The 13,435-nt window shown below is 47.1% G+C and overlaps 1 protein-coding gene across 1 annotated transcript in view; it reads left to right on the top strand.

Annotated features, from left to right (window-relative positions):
* LOC147124389 (transmembrane channel-like protein 2-B) overlaps nucleotides 1-13,435 on the top strand; it is a 180,794-nt gene that overhangs the window by 59,960 nt on the left and 107,399 nt on the right. Inside the window, exon 6 of the mRNA XM_085963421.1 lies at nucleotides 10,896-10,977. Coding sequence (XP_085819547.1) covers nucleotides 10,896-10,977 — 82 coding nt within the window. The remainder of the gene's footprint in view (nucleotides 1-10,895; nucleotides 10,978-13,435) is intronic.

Here is a 13,435-nt window from a genome sequence, read left to right as displayed (position 1 = left end):
AGATTCAGTCTTTGGGGCGGCTTCCTGATCCTTTCTGGATAGCACCTTTCCTGAGGTTCTTGTTCTTGGTGCGGAGGTGATTCTGGCCCCCTTTCGTCGGTTAGTTCATCAGTTTCCGCTGCTACTGTTTCTGAGGTAGATGCTACCGGTATGTTGGGTTCATCCCCAGGCACGCGAGACATGGGGTTGGCTCGTTCCTGTGACGCTAGGATCTGGTCGACGTGGCGTCTCACAATGTTCTCCCCGACATCCACTGTGTACATTAGTGGCCCCTGCCGTGTGCATATCGTTCCGGGTTGCCATTTCTCTGTTCGGTAGTCGCGGGCCAAGACTGGTTGTCCTACATTGAAGCTCCTTGTCGGCTTCTCATTGATGTGCTGGAATTGCTTATCCTCAACATTTCTTCGCACATTTGGTCTGGGCAAATCCAGACGAGATCTCAACCTTCGGTTAAAGAACATCATGGCCGGGGTCTGGTTGGTAACTGCATGTGTCGCATTTCTGTAGGCTAACAGGAAATTGTCCACCTTATGCTGTAGTGGAATTTCATCATCGCACATGGCCCTTATCGCCTTTTTAAAGGTTTGTACGAACCCCTCAGCCAATCCATTTGTGGCTGGATGATATGGGGCGGATGTGTAATGCCTTACCCCATTCCTTCTCATAAATTTCCGAAACTCTTCGGACACAAACTGTGGTCCGTTATCAGAGCAAATCTGCTCTGGCAAGCCGTTCCTGGCAAATATGGTCCGTAGGACTGCAATCGTTTTCTCTGTAGTGGTTGAGGACATTTTTATTACCTTGGGCCATTTCGAGTGTGCATCCACTGCTATTAAGAACATTGAGTCCATGAATGGACCAGCAAAATCAATATGCACCCATTGCCATGGAGAGGAGGGCCACTCCCATGGGTGTAGAGGGGCATGTGGTGGTGCATTTTGGAACTTCTGGCATCCTGAGCAGCTCTTTGTTAGGTCCTCGATTTGTTGATCGATCCCCGGCCACCACACATAAGCCCTAGCAAGGCTTTTCATTTTCACCCCTCCCAGATGGCCTTCGTGAAGCTCATTGAGCACTCTCTCCCTTAACTTGGGTGGAATTACCACTCGGGATCCACACATCACTGTCCCCTGGCATACTGACAGCTGTTCTCTTCTGGATGAGAATGCTGGCAACAGTGAGTCGCCATGTGTTGGCCATCCCTTTACCGTCAAATCATATACCCGAGACAGTGTCGGATCATTGCGGGTCTCCTTCTCTATATTCGCGTTAGTTACTGGCAATCGTTTAATTATTGACGAATAAAATATTTCTATAGGGTCCACTGCTGGTGCTTCCTCCACAGTAGGCAGTGGCAGGAGTGATAGCCCATCAGCATTTCCATGCTGTTTCGTGCCCTTATACTCTATTTCATATTGGTTCGCCCCTAGAAAAAGGGACCATCTTTGTAGCCATTGTGCAGTCATCACCGGCACGCCCTTCTTTGGATTAAAGATGGAGACAAGTGATTGGTGGTCAGTCAGCAAGGTGAACTTCTGCCCATGCAGATAGTGGTTGAATTTTTTTACTCCCCATATTAGGCTGAGGGCCTCCCTGTCGATCTGGGCGTAGTTGCGCTCGGCTGAGGTTAGTGACCGAGACGCAAATGCTACTGGCCTCTCCAACCCGTCTGGCAATTTGTGCGACAGCACCGCTCCATTACCATAGGGTGATGCATCACATGCCAACCGAATTGGTAGTGCTGGGTTGAAATGGGCCAACACCACTTTTGATGTGATCAATTCTTTGCACTTCTGGAAAGCTCGTTTACATTCGTCATTCCACTTCCATGGTACCCCCGTTTGCAGTAGGGTGTTCAGTGGGTGTAATACTGTAGACAAATTTGGTAAGAACTTATGGTAGTAGTTTACCAGCCCGAGGAACGATCTCAGTTGTGACACATTTTCCAGTGCTGGAGCCTTGACTACTGCCTCAATCTTTTCAGGGGACTTATGTAACCCCTCTTCATCAATAACATGGCCACAATACGAGATCTGCTTCTGGAAAAACTCGCACTTGTGGCGATTAGCTCGTAGCCCATATTCCTTTAACCTAGTGAGTACCTTCTCCAGGTTGGCGAGGTGATCACTGTCATTTTCGCCCGTGACCAGGATGTCGTCCAAATAACACTGGGTCCCTGGATTCCCTTGCAGGACTTGATCCATTGCCCTTTGCCAAACAGCCAGAGCTGATGCTACCCCGAACACCAGCCGGTTGTATTGGTAGAGATCTTTGAGTGTTGATCGTGAGATATTGTTTCGAGGCTTCTTCTACCTCCATTTGCAGGTACGCCTGGGCCAGATCAATTTTGGTGAAGCGTTTACCTCCAGATAGCGAGGCGAAAATATCCTCAATCCGTGGAAGTGGATATTGTACCGTGTGAAGGACTGGGTTCACTGTCACCTTAAAATCCCCACAGATGCGGACCTTCTTTGGTTCCCCAGGCGTATTACTCAACGACCTCTTCATTACAGGAACGATGGGTGTAGCCCACTCACTCCAGTCTACTTTGGACAGTACTCCTGAATGTTCCAACCCTTCCAGCTCTGCTTGGACGGCTGGTCGGATCGCATAAGGCACCGGTCTGGCCTTAAAAAAAACTTTGGGCTTGCATTTTCCTCTATTTTAATCATCGCTTTTATGCCTTTTAGTGTTTCGAGTCCCGCCTGGAACACTTCTTGTGCGTCAGTTAGCATTTTTGACAGTCGTCCAGGTGTGACGTCGTCATCCTTTTTGGCCTCAACCTTCAGTGCCTGTATGGAATGCCAATCTAATTGTATCTTCCGGATCCATTCACGTCCTAGTAGTGGTGGTCCTCCATCTGGCAATACATATAGGTCCATTTTGGGTATTTTCTGGCCTTTGTATATCACATTCGCCCATATTTTTCCTTTGGGGTAGACTTTTTGCCCCGTGTACGTCTTCAAGACAATCTCTGTAGCTTTCAAGGGTATATGTGAAAATAGCCGCTTGTAGTCCCCTTGGTTTATGACTGTTAGGGCTGATCCTATGTCCAATTCCATTTTCACTTGGACTCCGTCTATCTTGAGCGTGACCCAGAGAGTCTGGTGATCCTCCATTTTGATTACCTTATGTAGTTTCAGACAACCCAGCTCCTTGCTTCCGGAGTCTGTATCACTTTTCTGTTCGTCCGAACTACTGTCCATCACCTTATGTTCCTTTTTGTACTTCTCCTGTGGAGATTTCTTGCTGCTGGTTTTCTTCCCTGACCTGCAGACTCTTGCTATGTATCCTGCTTTTCCACACTGTCTGCACACTTGGCCCTTGAACCAACAATCCTTCTGGTTGTGTGTTGTTCTGCCGCAGCGATAACACTTCCCTGCTCCATATGACATTTCATTGGTGCCATATTCTTGCGGTCTCCATTGTATCTCTGCAGCGCCCCGTGCGGCTGCTTCGTGTGATACTGCCATGCTGAAAGCCTTGTCCAGCGTAAGATCCTTTTCTGATAGAAGCCGTTTCTGGGTTCCTTCACTTTGAAGCCCACACACAAACTTGTCCCTTAATGTATCTGCTAGTCCCAATCCAAACTGGCAGTGTTTCGATAGCTTGCGCAGTTCCATTAAGTACTCAGCATTACTTTCATCTTTATGCTGGTTCCTTTTGTGGAACTTAAATCTTTCTGCTATCAGCAGCGGTGTGGGGTTTCAGTGGTCCTGTAGGATTTCCACTATGCTTTCGAAATTCTTATGCACTGGCTTCTCTGGGGTTATTAGGTTTCGCAATAAGCCATAAGGTTTTGCACCCATGGAATGCAACAAAACCAGTGCTTTCCTAGCATCTGGCACTTCATTCGCCTTGCAGTGCACCTCAATGCGTTCCACATATGTTGCCCAATCTTCGACTTCATTGTCGAACACAGTGATACTGCCACTCTTCGGCATCCCTGGGTGTGATTAAACTGTCTAAAATGGCGTCTCCCCCGTGCTCTCCCTTCTTCTCCGCTGGCACAAAATGGCATCTCCCGCGCTTTCCTTTCTTCCCGCGCTCGCCCTTCTTCCCCGCTGCGGATTCTAAAATGGCGTCTCCCGCGCTCTCCCTTCTTCTCAATGGCGTCTCCCGCGCTTCCTTTCTTTCCCCCGCGGACGCTGTTCAGCCCTTGAGCCCTGGCTGTGCTCTGCGCGTTCTCCTGTGCGCCTCTCTCGTTGCCGCCGCTCGGTCCTGAACCCGGCTGCTGCTGTACCCTCTCTCTCTTTTTGTTTTCTGTCGACGCCGCTCGGTTTTCAACCCCCGGTTGCGCCCTGTGCGCTTCACCCTCTCTCTTACCCCGTCGATGCTGCTCGGCCTTTTCTGTGCCGTCGGTCGGCTCCAGCCGCCACTGTCCGGGAAGGGTCTGTGCTGTACCTGTTGCCAGTCTGTTGCTGGATCGTCGTGGCTGTAGAACCAAGCCCAGCTCTCAACAGCCTCCCCTGCGATGTTCACTCTCTGCCGGATGACTGGGCAGTTGCTCGTGGTTGATGCCCGTGCTTCTGGCCTCGACTTTCTTCCACCGTCCTCCCGGAGCGAATCCTTGAAAGGAAATGCAGAGTTGCAGGTAGATTCGAATCGACCTCGTCGCCACTGTTGAATCCATGATTCTTAAAGTATGATGTTTTCCAATAACTAGACGGAGGCTGTAAATTAACAATCAACAGGTGTTTACTGGAGGAGGGTAGTCTAAAGACTAACAGTACAGAGGCATGCTCAAGGCTTATATACATGTGTGGTCACTGCCGGTACTACAGTATACAGGAGCTGTAAAAGTAGTTCTCTCTTAAAGGTACATACACCACAGCGGGGGCTCTGACGCCAGACGCATGTGGCAGGGACTAAGGGCCATCACCAACTACAAGGGGAGCTCAGCGGGAGTCACCAGCACCGATCCCTCCCTATCAGACGAGCTGAACACTTTTTATGCTCGCTTTGAGAGGGAGAACACTGAGCCGGCCATCGAAACCCCCAGCCACCCAGAGGATTACACATTACAGCTGACTGAGTCCGAGGTCCGGAGAACCTTCAGGAGGGTGAAAGCACGGAAGGCAGCCGGCCCAGACGGGGTTCCACCCCATGTCTTTAAGACCTGCGCAGACCAGCTGGCTCCTGTGTTCACGGGCATTTTTAGCAACTCACTGCAGCAGTCTGTTGTACCAGTGTGCTTCAAGGAGACAACCATTATGCCGTTACCTAAGAAGACCAAGGTAACAGGCTTCAATGACTATCGACCCATGGCTCTAACACCTATAGCCATGAAGTGCCTGGAAAAGCTGGTCATGACACACATAAACAGCATCATCCCCAACTCCTTGGACCCGTTCCAGTTCGCATACAGGGCAAACAGGTCTGTGGACGATGCCATCTCCCTAACACTACACACTGCCCTGGAACACCTAGACAGGAGGGACACTTACGTCAGACTGTTGTTCATTGACTACAGCTCTGCATTTAATACTATTGTTCCCTCCAAGCTGATCCTGAAACTGAGAGACCTAGGCCTGGGCACCCCCATCTGCAATTGGATTCTGGATTTCCTGACTGGCAGGTCTCAAGTGGTGAAAATAGGGAACAACACCTCATCCACTCTGGTCCTCAACACCGGAGCGCCACAAGGCTGCTGCCTCAGTCCTTGGCTGTACTCTCTGTTTACACATGACTGTACAGCCATACATAGCAACAACCGGATCATCAAGTTTGCTGACGACATCACAGTAATTGCCCTGATAAGCAACGACGACGAGACGGAGTACAGAGATGAGATAGTCCAGCTGATGAGATGGTGCAATGACAACAACTTTGCCCTGAACATTGGCAAGACTAAGGAGCTCATCGTGGACTTCAGAAGCCACCAAGGGAACCACCGCCCCATCAGCATAGACGGGACACCAGTGGAAGTCGTCAGTTGCTTCTGATTCCTGGGACCGCAGATCTCCGATGACCTGGCCTGGAACCACAATACTGAGGCCATGCTGAAGAAGGCACACCAGCACCTCTACCCTCTATGGTGCCTGAGGAAATGCGGCATAAGCACACAGTGGCTTGTGAACTTTTACCGCGGCACCATAGAGAGCGTCCTGATGGGTGGTGTCAATGTGTGGTATGGTAACACCACTGCACAGGACAGGAAAGACACCCAGAGGGTTGTGAGGATGGCAGAAAAGATCATCGGGTGTGCACTTCTGTCCATCGAGGAGATCTGCCAGACCAGGTGTCGGAACAAGGCCCGCTCCATCATCCAGGACCCCAATCATCCTGGGCACGAACTGTTCTCCCTCCTGCAGTCTGGCCGTCAGTACCGCAGCATCCGAACCAGGACCAGCAGGTTCAAGAACAGTTTCTACCCACAAGCAGTGTGCCTACTGAACTGCTAACTGCACTGCCCCACATATCATAGTCATATTCTCCCCCCCACCCTGGAACTGTATATCACATGAACCGTGAGTGCACAAGAACATTCTTGATCACTGGACTGTGTACACATAGGACTCTTGTACCTCAACCTTAACTTATAAATTATATAACTTTTAACTCATTTGTACATTGCACACTACATTTTAACTTATACTTATTTATATATAAATATATATATTATACTTATACGACCATATACTTATCATATTATATTACTATTACTTCCAGTGGCAATAGAGGCTTTGTCCACTATTCATCATATCCTGCAACTTGGACTGTCATTGTTATACTTATTTGCTTATTTGCTCATTGTTTCTATATTTATACTTGTTTTTACTTTTGCTTTTTATATTTATACTTATATTGTGGGAGTGAGTGGGGAGTAAGCATTCCATTGTACCCGTTACATTATGGCAATAAAATAATCTTGAATCTTGTATTCTGACAGCTTCTTGGTTAGTAGGCATTAACATGTATGATAAGGTGATTGGCATCACACCAGCTGGATGTTTATTGAATTAATGCCTTTCCTATTAATGAAAGTGAGGGGGTTGTTTTCTGGGGCTTTAAGTGTCATGTGTTTACATTAATTATTTCTTGCACCCGTGGAAACCATCACTAATCTATTGCATTGGACAGCTAGCTCTCTTTGGGCGTGATCTTGCCAGCCCGGAGGAGGCAGGTATGGAGGCGGGACTGCCGGAAAAATGGCAGAATTTGGGGATGGGTGCTCACCCCACCCCCAACCCGCCTCCATGCCATCTTGCCAGGAGGCGGGTAGCCGACCCGCCCCGGGCGGGTCCCGTCTCCTTGGAGGCGAGAAGGGGATTACAGCCAATTAACTGCATGTTAACAGGTAGTTAACAGGCAGATAAGAGGGTTATCCCCATTTTACCCACACAAGTGCGGGCTTCCCGAAGGCTGCGAACCCTGCCAGGGTCACCGAGGCGAGCAGTGGGTCTGTGGGGGGGGTCTGAGGGGTGCAAAAGTGCGCTGTGAAGGTAAGTGATGGGTGCAAGTGTGGAGAGGGGAGTATGTGAGGTGAGTGGAAAATGTTAGAAAAAGTTTACTTAGCTTTGTTTCTTCCTGCAGGCTTCAACAGTTGGGGATGCGGAGAGCCTCGCATCTCCGCGGCAGAGATGACAGATGGCCGCTGCATTCTCCAATGCAACAACCATCTAATCTCTGCTGAAGAAAGAGGTTTGATGAGTCTTGAATTCAAGAACTCATCAAACTACAGAGAATGTCAGTGTTTGACAGCTTCACAGAGCTGTCAAACGATGACAATTCATCTGTCAAGACTTTTTGACAGATGAAACATCATACGTTGACATTCTCTGTAACTGGCTTCTCCTTAATTGGCCTGCTAAGCCTGCTGGGCGGGCGTAACAAGGTCAATCAAGGGAAAATAGCGTGGGTTGGCCACAAATCGATGGAGGCGGGACAAAGACACAACAAGCAGCAGTCCTGCCTCCAATGCGCCCCCATTGGCAAAATCGCCCCCTTTGTTTCACAAGTTCTGTGGAGACCCACCTAAGTAGGGCATCAGTGACCTTCTCTATACAATATTGTGCTGCTGCCTGCTTAATGTAACAAAGTTCACTCAAGGCTGGCTGGGAGGTCCCAGTGGCGAAAAAAATGCAAAGGCAGTGGCTAGTTTTATTTTTAGGAAAATAAGAGGACAAATATCACTTGCATGTTTGTTTAACATTTCAATAGAATGAAGATCGGGCGGGTTCTACAATGGGCTTATAAATTAGCCAAATCTAGTGGGAGGATAGAAGATTGGGAAGCATTTAAAAGCCAGCAAACAATAACTAAAAGATTAATTAAGAAAGGGAAGATAGATTATGAAAGTAAACTAGCAAAAAATATAAAAACAGATAGCAAGAGTTTCTACAGCTATATAAAAAGAAAAAGGGTGGCTAAAGTGAACGTTGGTCCCTTAGAGGATGGGACCGGGAAACTAGTGGTGGGGAACATGGAGATGGCAAAGACACTGAACAAATATTTTGTATCAGTCTTTACAGTAGAGGACATTAAAAATATCCCAACACTGGAGAAACAGGGGGCAATGGGGGAGGAGGGGGTGCGTGGAGCTAAACACGATTAAAATCACTAAGGAGATGGTACTCAGTAAAATAATGGGACTTAAGGCGGATAAATCCCCCGGACCTGATGGCCTACATCCTAGGGTCTTGAGAGAAGTGGCGGTAGGGATTGTGGATCCATTGGTGATCATTTTCCAGAACTCCCTGGACTCAGGAAAGGTCCCGGCAGATTGGAAAACTGCTAATGTAACACCCTTATTTAAGAAGGGAAGTAGACAAAAAGCTGGAAACTATAGACCAGTTAGCCTAACATCTGTGGTTGGCAAAATGTTGGAGTCCATTATTAAGGAAACAGTAACAGATGCATTTGGATAAACATAATTTAATAGGACAGAGTCAGCATGGTTTTACAAAGGGGAAGTCATGTTTGACAAATTTGCTCGAATTCTTTGAGGATGTAACATACAGGGTGGATAAAAGGGAACCAGTGGATGTAGTGTATTTGTCTCCCAAAAGGCATTTGACAAGGTTCCACACAAAAGATTACTGATCAAGATAAAAAATCACGGGATTGGGGGTAATATACTGGCATGGGTGGAAGATTGGCTATCTAACAGAAAACAAAGAGTTGGGATAAATGGTTCATTCTCGGGCTGGCAATCAGTAACTAGTGGTTTTCCGTAGGGGTCCGTGCTGGGACCACAACTCTTTACAATCTATATTAACGATTTGGAGGAAGGGACCGAGTGCAACATATCCAAGTTTGTCGACGATACAAAGATGGGAGGGAAAGCAGTGAGTGAGGAGGACATAAAAAACCTGCAAAAGGACATAGACAGGCTAAGTGAGTGGGCAGAGATTTGGCAGATGCAATATAATGTTGGAAAGTGTGAGGTTATGCACTTTGGCAGAAAAAATGAAAGAGCAAGTTATTACCTAAATTGAGAGAAACTGCAAAGTGCTACAGTACAAAGGGATCTAGGGGTCCTGGTGCATGAAACACAAAAAGTTAGTATGCAGGTGATCTGGAAGGCCAATGGAATCTTGGCTTTTATTGCAAGGGGGATGGAGTATAAAAACAGGGAAGTCTTGCTGCAGTTATACAGGGTATTGGTGAGGCCACACCTGGAATACTGTGTGCAGTTTTGGTTTCCATATTTAAGAAAAGATATACTTGCTCTCGAGGTGGTTCAGTGAAGGTTCACTCGGTTGATTCCAGAGTTGAGGGGGTTGACGTATGAGGAAAGGTTGAGTAGGTTGGGACTCTACTCATTGGAGTTCAGAAGAATGAGAGGCGATCTTATCGAAACATGTAAGATTGTGAGGGGGCTTGATCGGGTGGATGCGGTGAGGATGTTTCCACTGATGGGTGAGATTAGAACTAGGGGGCATAATCTTAGAATAAGGGGCTGCCCTTTCAAAACTGAGATGAGGAGAAACTTCTTCACTCAGAGGGTAGTAAATCTATGGAATTGCTACCCCAGAGTGCTGTGGAAGCTGCAACATTAAATAAATTTAAAATGGAGATAGACAGTTTCCTAGCAGATAAGGGAATTAGGGGTTACGGGGAGAGGGCAGGGAAGTGGACGTGAGTCTAGATTCAGATCAGCCATGATCCTATTGAATGGCGGAGCAGGCCCGAGGGGCCGTATGGCCTACTCCTGCTCCTATTTCTTATGTTCTTATGGGCAGGTGTGCTGCTCCGCCAAATTACTAACCAAGTGGTGAAGGTTTATTCTTGCGTATCATAAGTACAACTTTTTTTTTTAATTGTGATTTTTCTTTGTGCTCCTCAGTGTTACTGAATAAAAAACTTTGCCACTTTTTCCATCCAAGGTCATCATTAAGCATTCTCATGTGAGGTATAGAGTAGGCTGATGCAGAGCATAGTTCAAGGTACTGTGCCCTAATAATGTAACTTCAACCCCAGTCACTTGTGCCCTTGCTGCTTCTCTTTAGGGCACAACCGGAGCTCAAGCGATAGCACAAACCCATGTCTTACTACTATGTAGCACAGCACATTGGCGCAACAAAGCAGTTTGCCATCTTGCTGCCATTACTGTTCTAACTACAAACAGGATGAAGCAATTAAATAAATATATAGGATGCTAAATCAGTTCTTAATTCATAACTTTAAAAAAACGATAAACTTTAATTTTGATATTAATGCTGTTTTATTCTCCAAAGGGTTTATGCCTATCTGTACGAAATAGAAAACTTTACTCCCTTGGAAGAAGGTCTAAAAGAACATTATGAGGAACATGTTTTAAATAATTTTATTCAAGATTATTGTTATGGGCTGTATATGCACAGGAATATTTTAGGTTCTGAAGTGTACTTCATACTTTTTTTAGGAATATGAAAGGTGACCATCATTTGCATGTTTATTTAATATTTCAGAAATGGATCAAATTTAAAAGGGACTTTGAGAATTTTAAGACTTCATGCATACCTTGGGAGATGAAAATAAAAGAAATTGAGAGTAAGTATGTCCCAGTAAAATAAATATATTATATAGTAGTTGCATGCAATGTTGCAATAATATTTTAAGTAGACATTAGGGGGGAAAAATTGGGTTGCTTTGCGCCTCCAATTAGCACCCCAAGGGGGAACTACCAGGGCACAACGCTCCTTGCGCCTGGGCACAGCACTGCTAATGCCTCCCGTGAAATTCAGTGGGAGGTTAGTGGTGGCGGTAGCCGGTAGCGCTCCGCGGCGCTGCACCTCCGGCAATGACATCATCGCCATGCGCAGCGCCCCGCTTGCACCCCGGCCTCAAACTTCGCTTGCACCCACTGACCTACCGCCGGACGCTATGTCCGACAGGGTCAAGGTGCTGTGTTTGCGGCCGCGGTGGCGATAATTAAAGGGCAGGTGCCGAGCGGCTATATTTTTTTGGGCCGCCTGCCAGCACCTGCCCCCTCTCGCCTCCTCCTGCAAGGTGCCGGCCACGATCGGTCAGCCTGGCACTCCTCTTGAGTGCCGGGCTCTGTTGCCGTCACCCTGCTCCCCAGTGGTCCAGCAGAGCCACAGTGTGTGCTGCGCTAGGCCCCACCCCTTTAATCAGGAAAGGGAGGCCTGTAGTACCATGACGCTATGTGCCGACGTGCGTGGCGCTGTTGCACGTAGCGCCGTAATATTGACTGGTAGCGCTCCAAGAGGGAGGCGGGGTGCTTCCAGTAGCGACCCACCTCCTGCTTGGGGAGGTACCATTCAATTTTGGGCGTGGGGGTGCTAACTTTTTTGGGGTGCTAAAAGTAGCACCCTGATGAAGTTAGCATCCCAAAGGGGGCGCGACCCAATTTTTACCCCTAGAACTTTTAGTAACGTATTCATTGCAGTATATATAAATATAATTGGCACCTGTAAGTTATAAAGCAGTCAATAAATGCTATATAAATGTAAGTTCTTTCTTAATTCAAGTATTCCTGTTGACCCATCACCCCTGTGCTTGCTGACCTAAATTGGCAACACCTTGATTTTAAAATTCTCATCCTTGTTTTCAAATCCCTCCATGGCTTTGCCCCTCCCTATCTCTGTCGTCTCCTCCAGACCGACAACCCTCATTGCTCCACCAATGGCAGCTTTGCCTTTAGTTTCCTAGGCCCTAAGCTCCAGAATTAACCACCCCTTCACATCCCATCAGTGTGAACTGGATTCTAACCCTGTTTTTAGTGGTAAAAGGCTAATGTACAGTATAATCCAATCCTGCCACTTTAGTTATTAAATGTGTGCTTTAATAAATCTACTGGAACATGGTAGATGACAAAACAAAATGAGGCTTCAAATAGGATGAGTTTTCCATGAAGTCAAAAACACTGCAAAAAACTGGATGAGACTACTGTTATACATGCCAAGTCCTAAAGCTGGAATAATATGAGGTAGTCTAGTCTCCCTTCCTAGAAGTCTATAAATTTGATTCCTCATAAATACTCTAATGCACTCTCGTGAAAAGGAACAGACCATCATGAGATAGATGACAAACAATACACTGTCCAAGGTCCAGTCAGAACAACCATCAGAACAGTAAAGATTATTATTCTTCCTGCCATTTATCCTATGAATTAAATTAATCCAGGAGGAATGAGCCAGGATCCAGGTCATTGCATAGGTTCTCTTCAAGTTCTATTTTAATGACATCCTAAGCACAAAATGAAGGGAAATTCCACTCTTGATGGAGCCATGTATTGTGGAAAACTTCCCTCGAACATTGAAGGTTCATTCCTGAATCCTACCAACACATATTGGATGCTCCAAATGTAAATGATCAGATGCTGGCTACTTACACATTTGTTGAGGGAGCATTAGGCTTTAGTTTGAACCATGACTTCCATTAGACTCCTAGGGGGTGATTTTGCCAATGGGGGCGCGTTGGAGGCGGGACGGCTGCTTGTCGGGTTTCACTCCCGCCTCTATCGACTTGTGGCCAACCCACGATATTTTCCCTTGATTGACCTTGTTAAGCCCGTCCAGCAGGCTTAGCAGGCCAATTAAGGGGAAGCCGGCTACAGAGAACGTTAGTTTTGACAGATGAATTGTCATCGTTTGACAGCTCTGTGAAGCTGTCAAACACTGACATTCTATGTTGTTTGATGAGTCCTTGTATTCAAGGCTCATCAAACCTCTCTTGTGAGCAGAAATCAGATGGTTGTTGCATCGGAGAATGCAGCAGCCATTCTGTCATCTCTGCCGGTGAGATACAGGGAGTCTCCGGTTCCCCAACTGTTAAAGCCTGCAGGAAGAAACAAAGGTAAGTAAACATTTTCTATCACTTTTCACCCACCTCACATACTTACCTCTCCACACTTGCACCCATCACTTACCTCCACAGCGCACTTTTGCACCCCGCAGACCTCCGCAGACCCACTGCTCACCTTGGTGACCCTGGTGGGATTTCCCAACATTGGGAAGATCGCGCCTCTGGTGGAAAAATGGGGATA

This window comes from Somniosus microcephalus, chromosome 1 (genome assembly GCF_052327205.1).
Source record: "Somniosus microcephalus isolate GS21.2 chromosome 1, FLI_Smic_1.0, whole genome shotgun sequence".
Lineage (NCBI taxonomy): Eukaryota > Metazoa > Chordata > Chondrichthyes > Squaliformes > Somniosidae > Somniosus > Somniosus microcephalus.
Note: the sequence above shows the minus strand (reverse complement) of the source record. Positions and strands in the feature narration are given on the sequence as shown.